This window comes from Falco punctatus, assembly GCF_963210335.1.
Source record: "Falco punctatus genome assembly, chromosome: 20".
Lineage (NCBI taxonomy): Eukaryota > Metazoa > Chordata > Aves > Falconiformes > Falconidae > Falco > Falco punctatus.
The window spans coordinates 5,587,583-5,605,914 of record NC_137600.1 but is presented as its reverse complement, the minus strand read 5'-3'; the positions used below and the strand labels follow the sequence as shown (position 1 = coordinate 5,605,914).

Below are 18,332 nucleotides of genomic sequence, written 5' to 3'. Positions count from 1 at the left end.
AGAGCCTCTACAAACTCCATTACTGCTACAACTCTAGCGTTCAAAGCACTACTGTCACCTTCCATAGCTCAGGACTAGTCTGTACTGTTAGCATTTTTAGATATAACAGTAGTCACTGGAGATGCAAATGATACCAATGAAATTTTAACCACCCACCAGGGGGATGCAGAACTCTGTCAATCTGAGCTGCCTCTCCTGTCACACTTCTTGCTGGCACCCCAAGGCTGGCCAGGGGAGCGGGTGTTCCTTGTGCTCCCAAGCCAACTCTGCTGAGCGCACAAGACCTGGCAATGACAAGCTGACCACAGCCATCAGGATTTGCTCTGGTTCCCTGACATCCAGCAGACAAAATGACTGCCATGTCCACACATTGGAACTGCCAGGCACTAAGTTAAACTTTCCTTCTTAAATCTTCCTAGTTGTACCAGACCAGGAATAACCACATGTGAGTGAACCTGAACTTATTTTATAATTATCCCTACCTCTGGAACCTGGCATCCCTTTCTGTGTAACTAGGGAAAAGTTACATCAAGAAAGCTATTTCAAAATAGCTTTGTGGTTTTCTTATTCCTTGTTTCTAAGACTTCCACTGAAAACCTCTTAGTTACAGCTGGAAAAGGACAACACAGTTTTATTACTGAACATGCACAGTGAGCCAGTACCTCCACAGCCTTGCATTAGCCAAGTGCTACACACAGCAACTAGGGTCCTTAAATATTAAGTGGATAAGCTGAATCGCCTGGCCACTACATTAAATATCACAGCAGGAGTATTAATCAACGTCTGCGATAAACTGCAAGGCATTTTTGTTAATATTAAATTCTGCCAATGCTTGTAAAATTTGTGACTAAACACAGTTGGTTAATCCAAATACTTTGAAGTGTGCGGTCTTTAGTTACGTGGCTACAGCAGAATAATACGGTCTGGAAAGTACTGCTGGAGGTTCTGTAATCCAACCCCATGCTCAAAGCAGGGCCAGCTACAGAGCTGGCCCAAGCTGCTCATGGCGTCCCTCCAGACAAATTTTGAGCATCTCCCAGGATAACAATCCCACTACCTCTCTAAAACTCTTTCCACTGCTGAACAACGCTCATTATGCAATCTTTACACCCAGATCAAAAATCCATTATGGCAACTTGTAACCTCTGAAGCAGGGAGGTATTTACTGTAACTCAGTTAAGGCAATGCTAGATGTAATACCTTTCGTAAGGACGGCTACTTGCTTGCTGCTGGATGGGCCTGGTAGAGTTTTCTGAGAATTTCAAGTCCGTTTTGGGTGTACCTCATAAGGAAGTAGATACTAAACTGAAGGCATTTTTAGAATTGCCCAGTACCTGTACTGAGGAGACATTGGAAGCCTCTCGCCGTTCTCTTCCTAACCTCTGCGGGATTACAACCTCATAGGAAGACAGGAGAGAAACCGGCTGGAAACCTAGAAAGCAGAACAGAAACACTGGCTAAAGAAACAAAGCAATCAGAAGGATAAGGCACAAGGAAGAAAACTCTATTTCAGATAAAGCCCCTTCAGCAGGAAGGAGGCAGCCTGTGACGCCAATTTAGGTCTCCAGTTTATCACAGACCCCTGAAACTGGGCTGCTCAGTAGGGGTCTGCAGCACTTCATGGGGCAGATCCCTCTCCTACTAGACTGGCATCGTGTCTTATCGCATTCTGTCAATCTCTACTTTTAAGAAAGGGCACAGCACCACTCGCCGAGGCACCACTTGAATTTAGAGAGCTGTAATCCAAAGAGAAAAAGCCAAAGGCCCTGATGCACGCAGGAGAGCACAGAGCAAATCTCTAGAGCAAAGCACACTTGGATTGCCTTGTAAAAGGCCAGAAAAAGCAACATACAAATGGCTGAGAAGACACCCAATTTTCAAGGTTTCAAATGGAAAGTGTTGCACCCCCAATTACTGTCTTACAAGTATCTATCTCATACACCATCACTTTTCGTCAGCAGGAATCAGAGCATTTAACAAAGCAGGTCAGCACAGAGAACTTGCTCAAGGACACAGACAGTGCCAAAGCCAGGCGTCCTGTGCTGCAAAGCTGCAGAACCGCACCAGCTCAACCATGCAGCCTCTAGATTAGCTCCCAGGGGCTCCAGCAATTCCTGCGCTTCCCAACGGCAGGGCCACACAAAGCTGGCCCAGCAGAGCTCAGCGTTACACCCTCCCCCTGCATGTCACAGCCAACCTTCTGACACAAGGCCAGGGCTACTCATGATGTTCTTGGAGAGCTCTTAAGGACCTTATAAAAACAAGCAAGCTGAAACAAATGCATGCAACAAAGTAGCCTTTTGCAAATCACTTTATAAATGATTTGCATATGCAACATCAGACAGATCCTCCGAGCCAAACAAAAGCCTACGGTCCAAGTTTCTTTTATAAGGCATCAGTTTTTACAAGCAACCGTTCTATATCAACTGTGTAAACGATAATAAATTGCACGTGTAAATCACTTTTCCCATCCATGGTCACTGTCTGCCTGTGCCTGGCTCAGGAGCTGCTCCCCGGGGAAGCAGTAGGTTGGTCACGGAGGGATTGCAGGCAGCATTAAGAGCAACAGTTTTACTAGCTCACGGCAATGGAATCAGTGAGCTCATCAGAGGAGCCTGAGCTTCCCCAACCCAAAGGTAGGGGGAAGGGAACAGTTATCCTCCTTGTCACCATTTGCCTCCAGGAATAATCACCACACATCTGGGGGGGGCAACGAGGGGCTGTTTAGTTTCTAAGATCCTCCAAAAACTCTCAGAGTGGGACTGAGACACTGCATTCATTTAAAAACCAGCCACCCTGAGCATGCCAAAGCTCACCCTGCAGCTCCGAAGATGGCTGTGGCTTCTCAAGTCATATGAAGGTGCTGAGTGCTCAAAGCCTCCGTCAGAGGCCTGCTCCATCATTTCAGAAATGAGCAGGAGCCCTCCCAGAGGCTCTAAAGGCCAGGGGCTGCCCAGAAGCCTCCCCCGAGCTGGCAGTGCCGAGCTGCAGTGGTGCTGAGGCTCCTGCAGCCTCTCTAGCAGGCTGCCACACAATCCCAATGCTACAACCACCACCTCAGGTTAGCGTTTCATGTGGGCATCCCGGTAAGCGACTGCCCAAGTGAAAGGCACGTCCGCTTCTGCACTCTTTCCGCCGATATCCCCAAGGAGCAAACAAAACCAGTTAGACTGCTTTCAACTTCTCTCCCATTACAGCGCGGATGTGCATCCATTTGGAGCATGGAGTCGCACTGCAGTGCACCTAGTCATGACACAGCGTTTCTGTCACACAAGCATAGGCAGAGCTATGTTGTTTCTCAGGAAATAACAGTACACATACTAAAGCAGAAATTACATTAATTACAGTGATTGTTGGAAAAAAATGTATTAAAAAAGCAGAGACAGACTTCCTGAAAAGAAGCCCTTATGTTCACAGGCTATAGACAATAGTGTCAATACCTCCTTGGCCTGAAAACAGGGGAGGGAAGGGCTGCTTCCTTCCCTGGGATGAACCACCAAAAGTACATACTCCGGCAAATCACTTCTCTACATTTGTCATTTCCAATTTCCAAAACAGCAGATTTTGCTCATATCCAACCCCGAGCTCCTGCACGTCGCTGCTGTGTACCTGGTACCTCCCCCCTGCCGTCCAGAAGTACCTTTATTGCAGGGGATGTGATGCTGACATTCGGACAGGACTCTGGAGACTCTCTTAGGACACACGCTACAGAAACAGCAGGGCTCAGTAGTCTTTGCAGTGCTCAGAAAGGAGCATGCCTCCCCAAAAGCAGCTTGTACACACAAGACAAAGGAGTGAATCATCCTACGAAGCTAGCAAAACTGGGAGGGATTTCTGGGAAGAGTGCAACTCCGAGAGGCCTCCTCTTAGAGGAACGGCACTAAGAGTACAATTCTCAACTCTGAATACTCTGACAGTTCTCCAGCCTTCTGCGCTCTTTCCCTCCCTTCACTACCCCCAATTCGGGAAGCGATTGCAGGTACCACGCCTTATTTTTCCTCCCTTTATTGTGGGCACAGTTCATCAGTGGAGAAGGGCACATCTGTCTTAATTAACGGAGTGCTTCCTATTAAAACAAGCTAAAATGTAAGGCTAGGAAGGCACTACCTTGCTTTCTAGTAGAACTAAAAGAGAGAAAAGCAGCTTTCACATTAAAAGTTAAAGCCTAATGCAAACAGCTTTCCCTTTAACTTTCAGTTCTCTTTTCTCTTCTGGCAAAAGCATCCTTTCTCTTCCCGTGTTTCAGTACCGATCAAATTGACAACAAGCCTGCTGATGTACCAAAGAGAAGAGTTTGTTTCATGGGATTCTCCCTGGGACAAAACCACTCTGCAGCAGCTGAAAGCGCAGCACATCCCTTCACTGGACAAAAGCATCCGTTCCAGCAGGTATCTCCATGGCACTGACCCTTGCTTTATAAAAAGTCCATTTCCATGCCAGCTGCCCCATGCAACATTTCACACATCACTAGCGACTCTCAAAGAGGGTACTAGGCTAGTTAATCAAAAATCCAATGAAACGGACAAGTGCAACAAAGCAGAAATTAGCACATGCAAGAGACAACCCTGCTCCTAAATCTTCCTCCTAAAAAAGCTAGCTACTAGTACTTATTCTTCCTCCCTTTATTGTGGGCACAGTTCATCAGTGGAGAAGGGCACATTTGTCTTAATTAACGGAGTGCTTCCTATTAAAACAAGCTAAAATGTAAGGCTAAAAGTTTTCTCACTAAGAAGCACAAATTTTGAGAGATACGTCCTTAATCCAACAATACATTGGCCACTTCAAGTCCCACCTAGCACTCAATGCTCCTCCTACCGACTGACACATTCAGACCTTATCTCACCCAGGGAAGAAAAACATACTCAGTCCAACCTAATTAGCATAAGGCAAATTTCTAGGACAAGGCAGTTTGCAGCTATCGCAGCAGTGTCGATAAACGCTAGGTTCCGGTATGCTGCGAAGGCATTATCAGATGCATTCCTGCAACCACATCAGTATTAAGATGCTACCCTCCAGTCAAGACTGTTACTACCCATGAAAATTCACCCCCACGTTTCAGTATAAAGTAAAGGTGGTTTAATTCATAGCAATTAAGAAAAGACAAAAGTGACAGCAAAAAACCCAGCCCAGACATTCAGCTGGTTTCCACATAAGGTGTTTGAAGATACTTACATTCTGTTTTTCTAAGACAGGCTATTTTTTGTAGCTTCTTCTCTGCCCCTTTTTGACAAACTTCAATGCAATATAGTAAGTACGGTTCTCAAGCACAGTAGTTTGCAGTAAATTTTTTGGTAATTTACAGGACTTCTTGTACTCAGGTGCTTCCTGCCACTGGCCAAGGCTGCTGTCTGAATTGTCCTACACGTCACCGCTGAGAATATGCTAGTTATCATTCATTCTTGGGTGTAACACTAGTTGAGATTGCATTTCCAAGGACAAAAGCACAATTGCTTCCACTATATTTATCTTGTCTCATTAAAGACTGCCTTTAATTACCAAGCATTGAAAGCAACTAGGAAGATGTGAATCATTTTCTCATCCCCACCCCAAATCCACGGCAGGAATTTTGTGCACGTTCTGTGGCATGCAGGAGCTTGAAAACCAGCAAAACATGTCATAGCCATTACGGCTCTCCAGACACTGAGGTAAGCTCTTGGGGTATTCACTCCCTGACAGTTAAGATGTATATTAACAGAAGTCAAGCTGCATCTCCTGTCTTCATAGACCTTGGCATGCCTGCAGATCGCTGCCTCAGTTACAGAAATACAGCACACAGCTACATCCACCTACACCGAACAGTTCAGCTCAGTTACCACCCGCCCTTTACCGTAACTCTTTCCCAAGCCTACTAAAGTGAGGTCAAAGATACGCTCTTCAACAGAAGCCAAAAAAACCACCCAAACCCAAGAAAACCAAACAAACGAAGACAGTTTAGACTGTAGCTTATTACACCCCAAAAGAAACTAATTTCATATAAACAAGCTCATCGGCACACGACCAGCACAGCAGCTCAGGCTGCAGACAGGCTAACGGGAAGGTGCCATAGGCACAGCAAGGTGCAGGGCTGGCCGGCAGGGACAAGGCGCAGACCCCCCAGCCACGGCTTTGCGGGGCCCAGCATTGCTGGGGGTGCCAGCAATGGCTCTGGGGCTCATCTGCTCTGACCACCCCTTTCGGAACCCTCACTGCTTTCAGCATCACAAGCGATACTGAAGACCATCCTTCTGTACAGTGAACAAGACACCAGCATTCCTCTGATACTGCCTCTATTTGTTCACAGCTGCCCATCAGTGAAACTCAGAGAGAAGACACCCAGTATGACCATTTACTTGTATTTGCCTACTTCAACTTACTCAGCCCCTAAGTGAGAGTGGAAATGGAGCCAGGGAAAGCCTCAGGACCACACAGGAGTAAGGCACTGCTAATGCCCTCTCTGGATTTATCCTGTGTCTACATCCACCCTGGCAACTTTTAGCCATTTTACTCTAAATGTAAAGGCTTGACCAAAACAGTGTTAAACCTAGAGCATCAGCTGGCAGCAACGAGTGTCAGTCTATTAGCTGTGCACATGTAGAGTCAAAAGATGCACACTGTTAAAGCATTAAATACACAAACTCATTAAATTAACTATTGTTATAATTGTTTACAATTAACAGATGAGGTCAGCTGCACTGGTCATTCGAGACTTCAGCAGCAGACTGCTCACTAGAAGAGGTGCCAAGAGCTTTATGCAACCATCTCCAAAACACCCTCAGGTCCCGGGGTAGGCTCAGTCCCACACAAAGCATCTCCAACAAGCACCCCTGATGTCCAATGGATTTCCCTCGTGGTGTTTTAACTTGTATCTCTAATACCCAAAGGAGGCTCACCGTTTACACCCCTTCTGTCTGGCTGCAGATTTTTAGAAGTATGCTGTCACACCTCCACTTTCCTTCAACTAACTAAGAGCTAACATTCAGTGTTTCCTCGTAGAACCTGTTTCTTAGATCTCTGATGATTCGTATTAGGCTCTACTGGCTCTACTCTCCAGTTAGACCGTACCTGTCCTGAAAAAGGACCCAAACCAGGACACAACAGTCCAGTGAGGCCTTGCCAGTATCAAGGTTCACAAGCTTTATGTGTTTAGTATCTCCACAGGTTAATCTCTCTTCCATAACAGACGGCATGGCTGATACACTTGTCACAACCTACTCCAACACTCATTTCCTTTCCCATCAACATGCTCCTGCACCCCATTTTTCATCCTCTCATACCTGTGCAATTATTTCCACCTCAGCAGAACACTTTGCGTTCATCCTTTCAAAGTCGCATCTTTCTGCCAGAGATTTCTCTTGTGGGTCCACATTACTGGGGTTGGTAACTCTCTCATTAAGGGGCCTGAATCCTATCTAACTGGAAGGGTATCGACTGCAAACTCAACATGCATTCTCCGTGTCCCATACTCAAAATCACAGAGGACTTCACCAAGCAGTATCTCTTTGGGGAGAAACTTCTGTGAACTGCCTTACAGATGTCCTTCCAGAATAACATGTAACCACTGATTACATCGTCAGTGTATTTCATCAATTGATTAAACACCACGGAAAGCATTTTTAGGTGCAGCTGACCTTTCCTCGAAGATGACAGCTGTAGCACGATTTATGCTTTGGATTACTGAAAGCAAAAACCTCCTTCACTTTCACTACGTAAATATTACCCAAGTCCACTTAAAAATATTTAGAGATTTATACAAAACATCAAGCTAACAAATCTTCTGCTACAGTTAGGAACATTTCCTGTGAAGCCAGCAGTTTCAGTTCCTCCCATACCTCAAAGGCTAAAGAGTGTGCCTTGGTGATGCTGCATCTCCAAAGCACCCAGGCACATTTAGCCAGCTGTTCCTCTACAGAGCACTCCTCCTTGTGACTTTTCTTTCTGTCTCCTCCCTCCCTTGCTCTAAATCTTCAGACCAAGTGGGTCTCCTTGTGTCATGGTGCCTTTTTAAAAGGAAAAGATGACCAGTTATCACGGCAAGAGAAGCAAATTCATCTACTTGATTCATTGCTCACCTGGAATATTTGTTTCACATTAAAGCTGGCAAGAACAGCTAATAATAACATCTCTTAGTATTTTACTGGGTGCGCTGGATGTTAATGAGGATACTGAGCTCTTCTACAGCAGTATTTCCTAAAAAATTCTTACCTCCCTCTTGCCGAAATCCTGACCTATGCTGTAAGTGTTTCCTGTCTAGACTCTTACCATTCCTTCTGCCCTTTCTAAAGCCACGCTAATTTGTCTGCAGGAGAACAGCTACTCTTTTTCCACAAAAAGGACTGTCACTCTTGTTCTCTAGTACTGTCAAAACACCCTCTCCACCTTGGAACCTTCTTACAAGGAAAAAGGGAGCAAAGCCACACTATACTCCGGTGCAAGATGATTAACCTCACCAGGACAGCCTTCCTCCTGGGTCAATGTCCCTGGAGTCTTTGCCCTTCCATCCGTGACAGTCTTGCCCATGGAGAGAAGCTCCTCGCACACAGAGCCCACTCACTTCCTCCACATCTCATCAGCTGCGTAGTGTCAGCTCGACTCACACAGTGGAGGTTCGTGGGAACGTTTCTCTTTGGAGATGTCACTATCTTTAAATTTGGCCACCAAAGGAAACCACGTAATACAAATTCAATCACAGAACTCGGTACAGTTGAGCAAATAAACTTTTTTTTTTTTTAATTTTAGCTTGAGAAATGAGAATGATTGAGACATGCAAAAACTACAGTCATGTTTCAAACTTCCTTTTTCTGAAAACAAAGCACTACAGAAGTCAACATTAGTTACACTGAAATTTCTTTCCTCTTTTTATTCTTCACATGGAGGAAATAACCACAAAAACCCTCTTTACTCTGCTGAATGATTGTCCCAGATTTGATGAAATATGGGTGAGGCAGTGCTGTGTTTTTCATGATCTGAACAAAGGAATTATCTTAACCAAACACGGCATCTCCCCAGAAGTTCAAACCAAAGCATTTAGACACTTTAAGAATCCCTTTAAAGACTGGTAAAGTATGGCCAGAACATCCTGGTGTGTGTATGACACCAAGCAGCGAGGAAGAGACCAAGTAGCAAAAAAACCAGTCCCTGCCGACAGCAATGCCAGACGGTTTCTCTATGAATTTACATAGCCAAAAGCTAAAGCCGCCTACGGACACAAATAGGAGGGGAAAATCTACACAAATCCCTTAAGGCTACACATCACTATATGATTATGCTCATTCAGGAATTTTCAATTAGTAGTTTCCGGTAACACCCCATTTCTGCCTCATATCCCTATTTACTGGGGAGCGTCCAAAGCACTTACATTCCAACCCAAAAGCTGGAAGTTCCTGGATAAAATGAAACAGGCGACTCGTTTCTCCCCTCTCCTTCGTGCTCAGACATGAGACAAAGGAGGCACGTTATCTTTCCTTGCAGATTTAGCACTACTGGCTGGGACAGAGACTTCGGAAAGCAGAGAGAAACACTGCCATCCACCATCAGGAACTACGGTGACCCATGTTTCCTCCCACCCACAGGTGGGAACTACAATACTACTCCTCAAAACACCAACCAGTCCACTGGAAGCACCAGCATCCAAAACCCTGGAAAGGCATCCTTTAACACTTCACTCCTTGGCGCACTGGCAAGGCAGTCGCCAACACACTGTGCTACCTCAACCACAAGCCAACAGCCACCTTTCAAAAGCTTGGCTTTCGTCTAGCACACAGCTCACAACCGCCAGTAACACCACGCCAAGTGAGAGGCAAGAGATTTGCAGCACAGAAACCCTCGGAGAGTTACCCACCACAAGAGCACTGTTTCTCAGCATGCAGCATCACTATTAGTCTTAGAGAAGACTCCTCAATTAGGAAGCCCTGACTATAAAACTATGCATTAATGACAAACACAGAAGTTTAACACAGCGAATATATCCCTTCAGGAGGAGGAAAATGGTGACAGAGGAGGCATTTCTGACTATCATGCATCATAACATCAGAATCAGCATCATAAAAGCCTGTAAACAGAACAGTTTCAATCCATAAACAATCCATGACGACAGCACAGCGTCGACTCATTAAAAGCCCATACAGAGAGCATGGTGTCCGTTCATTGCCATCAGCGATGGCACTGTGCTGTGCCTGGGTTCTAGCCACCGTCCTCCTCGGGGGAGAGCAGCCTGCCGGGGGTCCTGCCTCATGCCTGGCTCTGCCGGAGCAGGTGATGCCCTGGCTCCATGCTGGTGAAGGCCACCCAGACAGAGAGGGGGAGGACACAGGTCCCTGCACGTGTCCCCTGAAACACAGTGGAACTGATACGGGTGTTCTGTCACCTCCACAGTGAAGCCCAGCATCCACTGGGCAGGGTAAAGGACACTGATCTACCCAGGACCTGCTCACACCAACATTTCTGGGAGACCTGTGCCCAGGCTGCCCACCCCACCCCCTGCTCTCCAGGCTTTCTTGCGGCTGGATCGCCACCTGCGCTGTGGGAGTGTGGAAGAGCTTGTGGAGAGCAGAATGCCCAGCCTGGCACGGAGCGGGAGAGCACAGCGGCGTGCTGCCCGGCCGCGGGCGAACCCAACCAGGTGTATGGGGCCACCACCAGCTCACCGGCCGGTGTCAGGGTCGAGACGAAGGCCCGGCTGTCCCCCTGCTGTCCCCTCGGCAGCGTCGCCGGCCAGGCCCAGCATCTGCCCGGAGCGTCCCGGCAGCGACGGACCCGGACCGGGCCCAGGCTGCGTGGCCACCCGGCGCCCTGCTGCCGGCCGGGCCTTCAGACACCTGTGACCCCTGCGCCACCATCGGGGCCTCCGGCGCTGCCCGCCCAGGGCGACATCCCCCGGGGCACCGGGCGGCAGCCCCCCCGCCCGGCAGATGGGGATCCCCACCCCGCCCGCCAGCCCCCGGGGCCAGGCCGGGCCCCGGCAGCCCCGAGGAAGGGGAGGGGCGGCCGGACGCCCCCAAAGCCGGGCCGGGCCCCGGCAGCGCAGGGAGCAGCGAGGAGGGGGCCCGACCCCGCGGAGGGAGCGGGGAAGAGGCCCGGCCGCGCCGCCCGGGGAGGGAAGGGGGGGCCGGCGGCGGGCCGGGAGCGGGGAGGGCCGGCGGCAGGCCCCGGCCCCGGCGCACTCACCCGCGCGGCCCGGCTGCCCGGGCGCGGCCAGCAGCAGGAGGCAGAGGCAGCTGCGCGCCGCCCGGGCCCGGGCCCAGGCCATGGCGCTCCCCGTCCGCATCGCCCCTCCCGGCTGGGGCGCTGGGTCCGGCCGGCGGCCCGCGGCCTTATGGAGCCGGGCCGGGGCCTGCGCCGCGCCGCCCTCCGCCGCCCCGGGGCGGGGCCGCTCCGCCCGCAGCACCGCGGACAAGGGGCGGCCCCGGCCCGGGTGGCGACGAGGCTCAGGTCCTCCTGCCGCCCACCCGGGCCGGGGGCTGAGCCCCGCTGTGCCCAGGGAGGCACCCCGCCGGCCGCCCCCCCCCGGACGAAGCCAGCGTTCACCTTCCCGGCGCTTCTGTAGAGAAAAAAACAGCAGGGTCTGAGGGCGAGCAGTTGCCGAGGGCCAGCGGGCTGAGGGGAGCTGGGGCCAGCACAAAGCGCAGGCACCGCGGCCCTGCTGGCCGCCCCTTCCCCAGCGCCGCCACGCACGGAGCACACGGCACACGGAGCACACGGCAGCGGGGCCGCCACGCACGGAGCACACGGCATCGCCACGCACGCCGGACACACGGCAGCAGAGCCACAGGCCAGCGCAGGAGCCCCCGCCAGCACCACATGCCCTCACAGGCCTCACGTGTGGCCTCTGACCTGCCTCTGCAAAACAACCCGTGCAACACCCTCCCCAGGCACTCCATGTAGCGCGGCATCCTTCTTCCAGAGGAGCAGGAATAAACAACATGTGACACATCAGTCACGTTACTGGCTGTGATGGAGAAGCACCCTTGTACTACAGTGATAAGCAGCACAAGAGCCTATACAAGTAAAACCCAGTTTTACTGATGACTTCTCACATACCGATAACCTTTCTTGGTTTTCTGAGTGTGGCACTTCACAGGTTTTTTTGAGCATCCAAGTTCTTTTCCCTAGCAGGTCGCTGCTCTTGAACAAAACAGACTCAGCAAAATACCTCGCCGTTGATTCAGAGCCAGATCTACACCAAAGGCCACACACATCCCATCAGCACAAAGAACAGACAACTAGACATGAGCGTCCTTTGAGTGCTATCAGCCAGAAACATCCATCAAGTTTTCACTCCCAGGGGTCTGACCAATATCTATGATGTTTTAGAAATTGCTTTTGAATGCACATGATGCAAAAGTTGCCATCAATAAATACATAACAGGCTGAGCAATTGGCACAAGTCTTCCCTGTTTTCTTAAGTATAAGATTTTCTACAAACTCATAAGAGGTTTATGCTGCTGTCACTACAGTGAACAATTAAAGAGAAAAGAGTAATTTGGCCTTTTGCATCCCAAAAGCCTGCATCCATTTTTGCAGGAGTTACAGGAAGACAACCTGTGACTCACAGGTTTCCCCCTCGCAGCCTCCAGCAACCAGAAAACTTCCTGTTCCTGCTGGAATAAGGCAACAACCCGACTCTACGAAGCCAATTTTATGAATCCTAACAGACCAAACCACAAAGCTATGCAGGAAGCCGGGTGTTAAATTGTATAATACCACAAGGTGAGACAGAGGATTTTATTCCCACCTGATGTTAGAAACACCACAGAGGTTATGTATCTCCAACCCTTATGGAAGCTGCACGTAGCTTATGAGTCAGGTAATACATTGTGCTTCCTGTAAGCTGGGCATTCCCCAAGACACAGGAGGCTTCCCATGGGTTATGGTAATAACACAGATCAAATACAGATACCACTGTGCACTGTACAAATAATGCACAAACACGAATGATCCCACAGTTCCTGCCTGAGGGGCATGAGATTCCCAGGTCCACATTTAGCAAGAGCCATATCAATCTCCCTTGACTTCTCATGTCACTCACCACCACTATCACAACCTCGCAATACAAGGAACTGAAGACAACACACCTCAAAACTCCAGAAACAAGGCCAGAAAGCTAGGACAGCTTCTGAACACACATTTTGGGTCAAATGTAAACCTGCCAACTTCGGCAACAAAAAAAAATCTGGAGAACTGCTCATCTGATCAACCAGTTCAAGCACATCTGAAATGCCTGCATCAGAGGAGCTATTGCTCACGACATGGTGGAAGATGCTCTTGGAGAAGAACCAGGTGAAGCAAAACCAATAAATCCTGGAGCTCTGCAATCTCTTAAGTCACAACTGAAACATCAAAAGTAAGCACTGGGATCCAGGTCATAAGCTGTCTTCAGCACAGACTTCATTACTAGAATAAGGCAATGCGAGAAAATCCACTGTAGACAAAAGCCTTAGAGATTACTTGATATTAAAATTAGGATGCTTCATTCTTTCAAAGGCTTAAATAGGAGCAGTACTCTCTTAAATAGGCATAAAAGGCAGAAACGGGAAATACCTCAAAGAAGTTACTAAGAAAAAACTTACACAAGTGGAAACCAAATATGCGAGCTAGACATCTCATTTCCACAGAACATTGGCAGTACAAGAGTAAGCCATGCAATACAGCAGCCAGTCCAGCTGAAATCACTCGCACTGATGTGGCTGCTGAGCCAAAAAGATGCAAACCCAACTATTTACACCAAAGGCAAAGTATCCAGTGCAGTAAGAAAGCTCACGTGGTAGGTGCTGAAAAGAATCTCACTCGATGCCTGGGGAGGGCAAGGGAATTTGGTGTTTTTCAAGCAAAAGCAATCCAACATCCTCTGACAGAGCAGGGACAGAGTTTCTTGCCTGTTGTTGACAGTGGGACCACAAGACAGCAGCCCCTAAGGAATGCAGCGAAGGGGATGGCACAAGGCCAGAAGTGTAACAACCAGCAAATAACCAGGACCTTTGCCTGCCCTCTGCAGCGGTAAGGAAAGCCCAAGGAAAGAGGCATTTCCTCTGTGATTTGCCTCTGCCAATCCCCTTCGGAGGCTTTAGAAGATTTTTAGGCTGGTTTCTAAAGGAAGAAAGGCTAATGTACAACATGAGCAGCAGTACTATCCAGTGTATCGGGGTGGAAATCTTGCACACGCGAGTACCGGTGGAGCTTACAGACACTTTGTGATCTGGATTACAGACATTGCCAGGCTGTGGTTTAGTAAGCCATATTGTGCTCAAGCAGATAGCAAGGGCAGGGGAGAGGACATGGAATGAATTCCCTAAATGACACCTGCCATTTGTCAGTTACGTTCACAGTTCTTTGTAACAAAGTTGTACAATCAGCAAGAAGTCTCCCAGAAATCCTCATGCTGGTGCTGGCCATTACACTCATGTACCTTTGCCAGACTGAAGGGTATAAGGACTCCAACTCAACTGGCTAAGCATGTAACAGTAGTTTTAAATAGCAAAGTCAGATGTGTCATGTTCTCCCTCCAACCTCAATCCTGCTGGCTCCCACATCCTCTCCACATACCATGTACATGGCATTTGCTTATAAGCACTGTAAATAAAACAGATTAAGGATTTTGGATGCAGTCAGGACTTCACTGACAACACCAGCAACAGTCCAAATGGCTTAGGAAGCACACTCGTTAACACCGCACCAGAGATCGCTGGCTGAAGGGCACCCCTGAATCCTGGTAACGGCTCTTTCCCAAATGCATTCTTGTCAAATTACGTGTTTTGCCTGGCTTCCAGATGGAGTTAATGAATGCCACGTACCTGTCTCAAACTGTGCTTGGCATTTCCAATCCAATGACCTCAAGACATTGTGGGAGGGATTAAATGAGGTAGAAGAAATCGAGGCAAAGAAAATTGGTGGAAATAGGCAGCAGCTTGTCCAGATGTAGTCAATAGCAGGATCTCAGTCTCTAACCCTCTACTTTTAAATACCTAAGTGCACCATTCTCTTCAATTAATCACCGAGACTCACGCAGAAAGCACTCAGGTAGTCTCTACAGCTCTCCAAGCGTAACAAAGGGCCAGGACTAGGCAAGGGTGTCTCCCAATCGCTTTGTACAAGGGGTAGGGCAGTTAGGGCAAAAAAACATTCTGCTGCTTGACCATCTGAGCTGGACTAGCTCCTCCTCTGGGCAGGAAGATGGTCTAGACAACTCCTGAAATCCCTGTTTTCCCTTTGACAGGAAGTTTGCTCAAGGGGTTGAGTCCCACTTATTTTCAAAAAACTTCCAGATCATACTTTGGTAAGTTCAAGGGAATAGAGACATGGCTTCACCCCTCCTGGATCTAAGGCTTCTCCAAGCAGCAGTTGGCTATACAGCTCCTTCTGGACCGCAACCTGCCACTGCCCTAGCTGGTATTTCCTTGCTGCCTCGCCTCCGATTGCATTCCCAGCCCCTTTGGACATGACCTTTCCCCCAGTAATTAACACGGTAAGGTCTGAAAACATCAGGCCCTACAGTGTGAGTTTCATTTACACCCACTTCAAAGATGCTTTATATTGACAGAACGGTGTAAGACCTGAGTAAAACACACACTCAACACGATCTTTCCCCTGCCTTCCTTAGTGCTGCCAATGAAATCCACGGCTGCCCAGCCCACATGCTATGCAATCCTTAAGGTATTTCTAAAGCCACTTGGAAGCCTCTTAATCATTAAGGAAGGGCTTAATGAGACAGCTGGCCATCACATCCAACAGAAAAACCAGTTACTGCGCAGGTCGGAGGAAAGCCTGCTCCAGAAGCACCGCACGCAGCTCCCCAGGCCCACAGCCACCGTTAACCACCAGCGACCAGGCCGAGGCCGCAGTGCCTGCGGGAAGGCGGCACTGCCTGGCACCGGGGGGCTTCGTGTGCCTGCGGCCCCCCTCCCAGCGAGAGCACGGGGATGAGCAGCTCTCCGTGCCTGCCCGAGCCACACCGGGCTCCGGGCCGCTGCCTCGGTGCTGAGCCCGGGCTCGGGGGAAGCTGCGAGCCACAGCACAGCCCGGGGAGCCCCGTTCCCGCCGCTGCCTCAGCAGAGGCGGGTGGGCCCTGCCTGTCACCGTGACACACTGACGTGGGGAGCGGGGCCCGAGGCGAGGCCTTCCCCCGTGCCGAGAGAAGGCGGCGGCGGCGGCACCCCCGGGGCGGCTCTCCCGGGGCGGGGGACGGCGGCTGCGCCCGCCTGCAGGGCAGTGTCTCCGAGCGCCGGGCCGGGCATCGCGGCGCCTCCGCCGGGCGCAGGGGGAGCGCCTGGGCGGCCAGGGGCGGCCGGGGGCGGCGAGGCCCGACGGCGGACCGCCCCCTCCCGCGCCAGACGGCTCCCTCCCGCGTCCCAGCAACTCACACCGAGCGGGGCAGCGCGTCTGGAGCCCCGTTCCTGCCGCAGCCCCGTCACGGCCAGAGGCCTGCGCGGCAGGCGCCCCGGGGCCGACACTCATGACCGCCCCGGAGCGCGAGCGCCCGCGCCCGCCCCTGTGCCCCGCCCCCACCCTCCGCCCATAGGCCGGCGGGCCCCCGGGTAAGCCAATCGCCTCCTCGGCTGCCGCGCACTCCCGCGCAGCCTCCCGCCGCGTCTTCTTCCGCCCTCACCCTGACTGGCTGTAAGCAGCTATTCCCCGCCCCCCCACCGTCGACGGCGGGCTTCTATTGGCTGGCGGCGGCGCGGCGGCCGGGGCGGGCGCGGCGTCTCCTAGCAGCGGCCGCCGCCATGGCGCCGCGGCGCGGCGGGCCGGTGGGCTACGTGCTGCTATGCGGGCAGGCCGCGCTGCTGCTCGGCAACCTGCTGCTGCTGCAGGGCGCCTCCCGCGGCCTCCCCCACAACGGCACCGAAGCTGAGGCGCCGGGGCCGCCCGCCGCCAGCTGGGCCTACACCGACCCGCGGGCGCCGCTCGTCCTCTGCACCTACCTGTAAGGGGAGGGCCGCGCCGGGCAGGGGGCGGGGGGGGTGGGGGGGTGGGGGGTGGCCGCCTCGTCCTCCCTCACCGCTCCCCTCCTTCCCCGCAGCCCCGAGGAGTTCGTGGAGTGCGAGGAGCCGGTGGACCACGGCGGGAATGCCACGGCGCAGCAGGAGCTGGGCCACGGCTGCGTGAAGGTGAGGGCCGGGTGAGCGGGGCGGGGGGCTCGGCCGGGGCTCGCTGCCGGCCGCCCCCGGGCCCTGCCCGCGGCTGAGGTCGCCCGCGCTGCCCGCAGTTCGGCGGACAGGCCTACGGCGAGGTGGACCACACGCGGGTGCAGTGCCGAGCGCTGGACGGCATCGAGTGCGCCGAGCCGCGGAGCTTCCTGCGGGGCAGCAAGCCCTGCGTCAAGTAGGACGCGTTCCCGGGGGCGGGAGGGCCCCGCACTGGGAGGGCCCCTCGCCCGGGCCCTGCACCTCGCCTGGCCCCCGCGGGAGGGAGCCCCGCCGCCAGGCACGGGCCCAGCCGGCGGGAAGGCCCCCGGGGGGGCGGGGGCCGCTGCCCCACCGCCGCTGACCTCTGACCGCTCCCCTTGCAGGTACACTGGACATTACTTTATAACCACTCTGCTCTACTCGTTTTTCCTGGGTTGCTTTGGAGTGGATCGCTTCTGCCTGGGCCATACCGGGACCGCCGTGGGGAAGCTGCTGACGCTCGGAGGACTGGGGATATGGTGGTTCGTGGATCTGATCCTGCTCATCACTGGTGGGCTGATGCCCAGTGACGGCAGCAACTGGTGCACCGTGTACTGAGGGGAGCAGAGCTGACCCCGGGAGAGGCTAACGGCGTCTCTGCAGGACTGGAGACAGACTCCTCCGCTTGTTCCGCAGCTTCAGAACGGGCTTACGCCTTGCACAAACATGGATTTACAAAGCTGTAACTTAACGTGCAAATCAACTGTTCTTGTTGGCGCCTCTGTGCAAACCTTGGATACAAAATTGTTTAGTATATATTTTGCTTGTTTAAAATAATCTGGATTCCTACCACCACCACCCCAAGCGATGACAGTTTGAGAAATCAGGCCTTGCAAACACAGGTGGTCAAACAAGTCTTAATAAATTATGGAAGGAGCTGATTCCACATACTTTCGGTATTAGAGTACATAGACATGCAGGCCGCTAGCGTGTGGTTTTGTGTTACTAGACTTTGCAAACCTTTAAGGTTTAGTAACCCATCACAAGGTTATAGACACTGTGGCAAAGCGATGAAGTCTTAATTCTACGCTATTTGTTTAAAACCTTGTTCACTGGCTGCAGGGGAAGCTGAGTTAGATTTAGTAGAAACTGCACCCTTTGGAGAAAATTACTTCCCACTCTCTTGCAGGCGGGGAAAGCCACAGTGCCGCAAATAAAGTTGCCATTCAGGCCTCTCAAAATCAGCACTTGTGTCTA

General features: G+C 51.5%; 2 protein-coding genes across 3 annotated transcripts in view; one reads left to right on the top strand and one right to left on the bottom strand.

Annotated features, from left to right (window-relative positions):
- Window positions 1-16,559, bottom strand: part of LOC308055919 (disintegrin and metalloproteinase domain-containing protein 9-like) — a 34,712-nt gene extending 18,153 nt beyond the window's left edge. The window contains exons 1-2 of one of the 2 annotated variants that reach the window (XM_080370548.1): window positions 16,332-16,559; window positions 1,335-1,432 (exon numbers count right to left, since the gene is read on the bottom strand). In XM_080370548.1, the coding sequence (XP_080226674.1) occupies window positions 1,335-1,432; window positions 16,332-16,425 (192 nt within the window). In that variant the 5' untranslated portion in view covers window positions 16,426-16,559. Of the gene's footprint in view, window positions 1-1,334; window positions 1,433-11,142; window positions 11,331-16,331 lie in introns of those variants that run through there. The other variant, XM_080370549.1, reaches the window with a different exon arrangement.
- A 73-nt stretch (window positions 16,560-16,632) lies between these two features.
- Window positions 16,633-18,023, top strand: TM2D2 (TM2 domain containing 2). Its single transcript, XM_080370581.1, has 4 exons — window positions 16,633-16,894; window positions 16,991-17,078; window positions 17,177-17,292; window positions 17,480-18,023. Exons 1-4 carry the CDS (start codon window positions 16,695-16,697, stop codon window positions 17,691-17,693), a joined length of 618 nt encoding a protein of 205 aa, XP_080226707.1. The 5' UTR covers window positions 16,633-16,694; the 3' UTR covers window positions 17,694-18,023.
- Window positions 18,024-18,332: the final 309 nt, after the last annotated feature.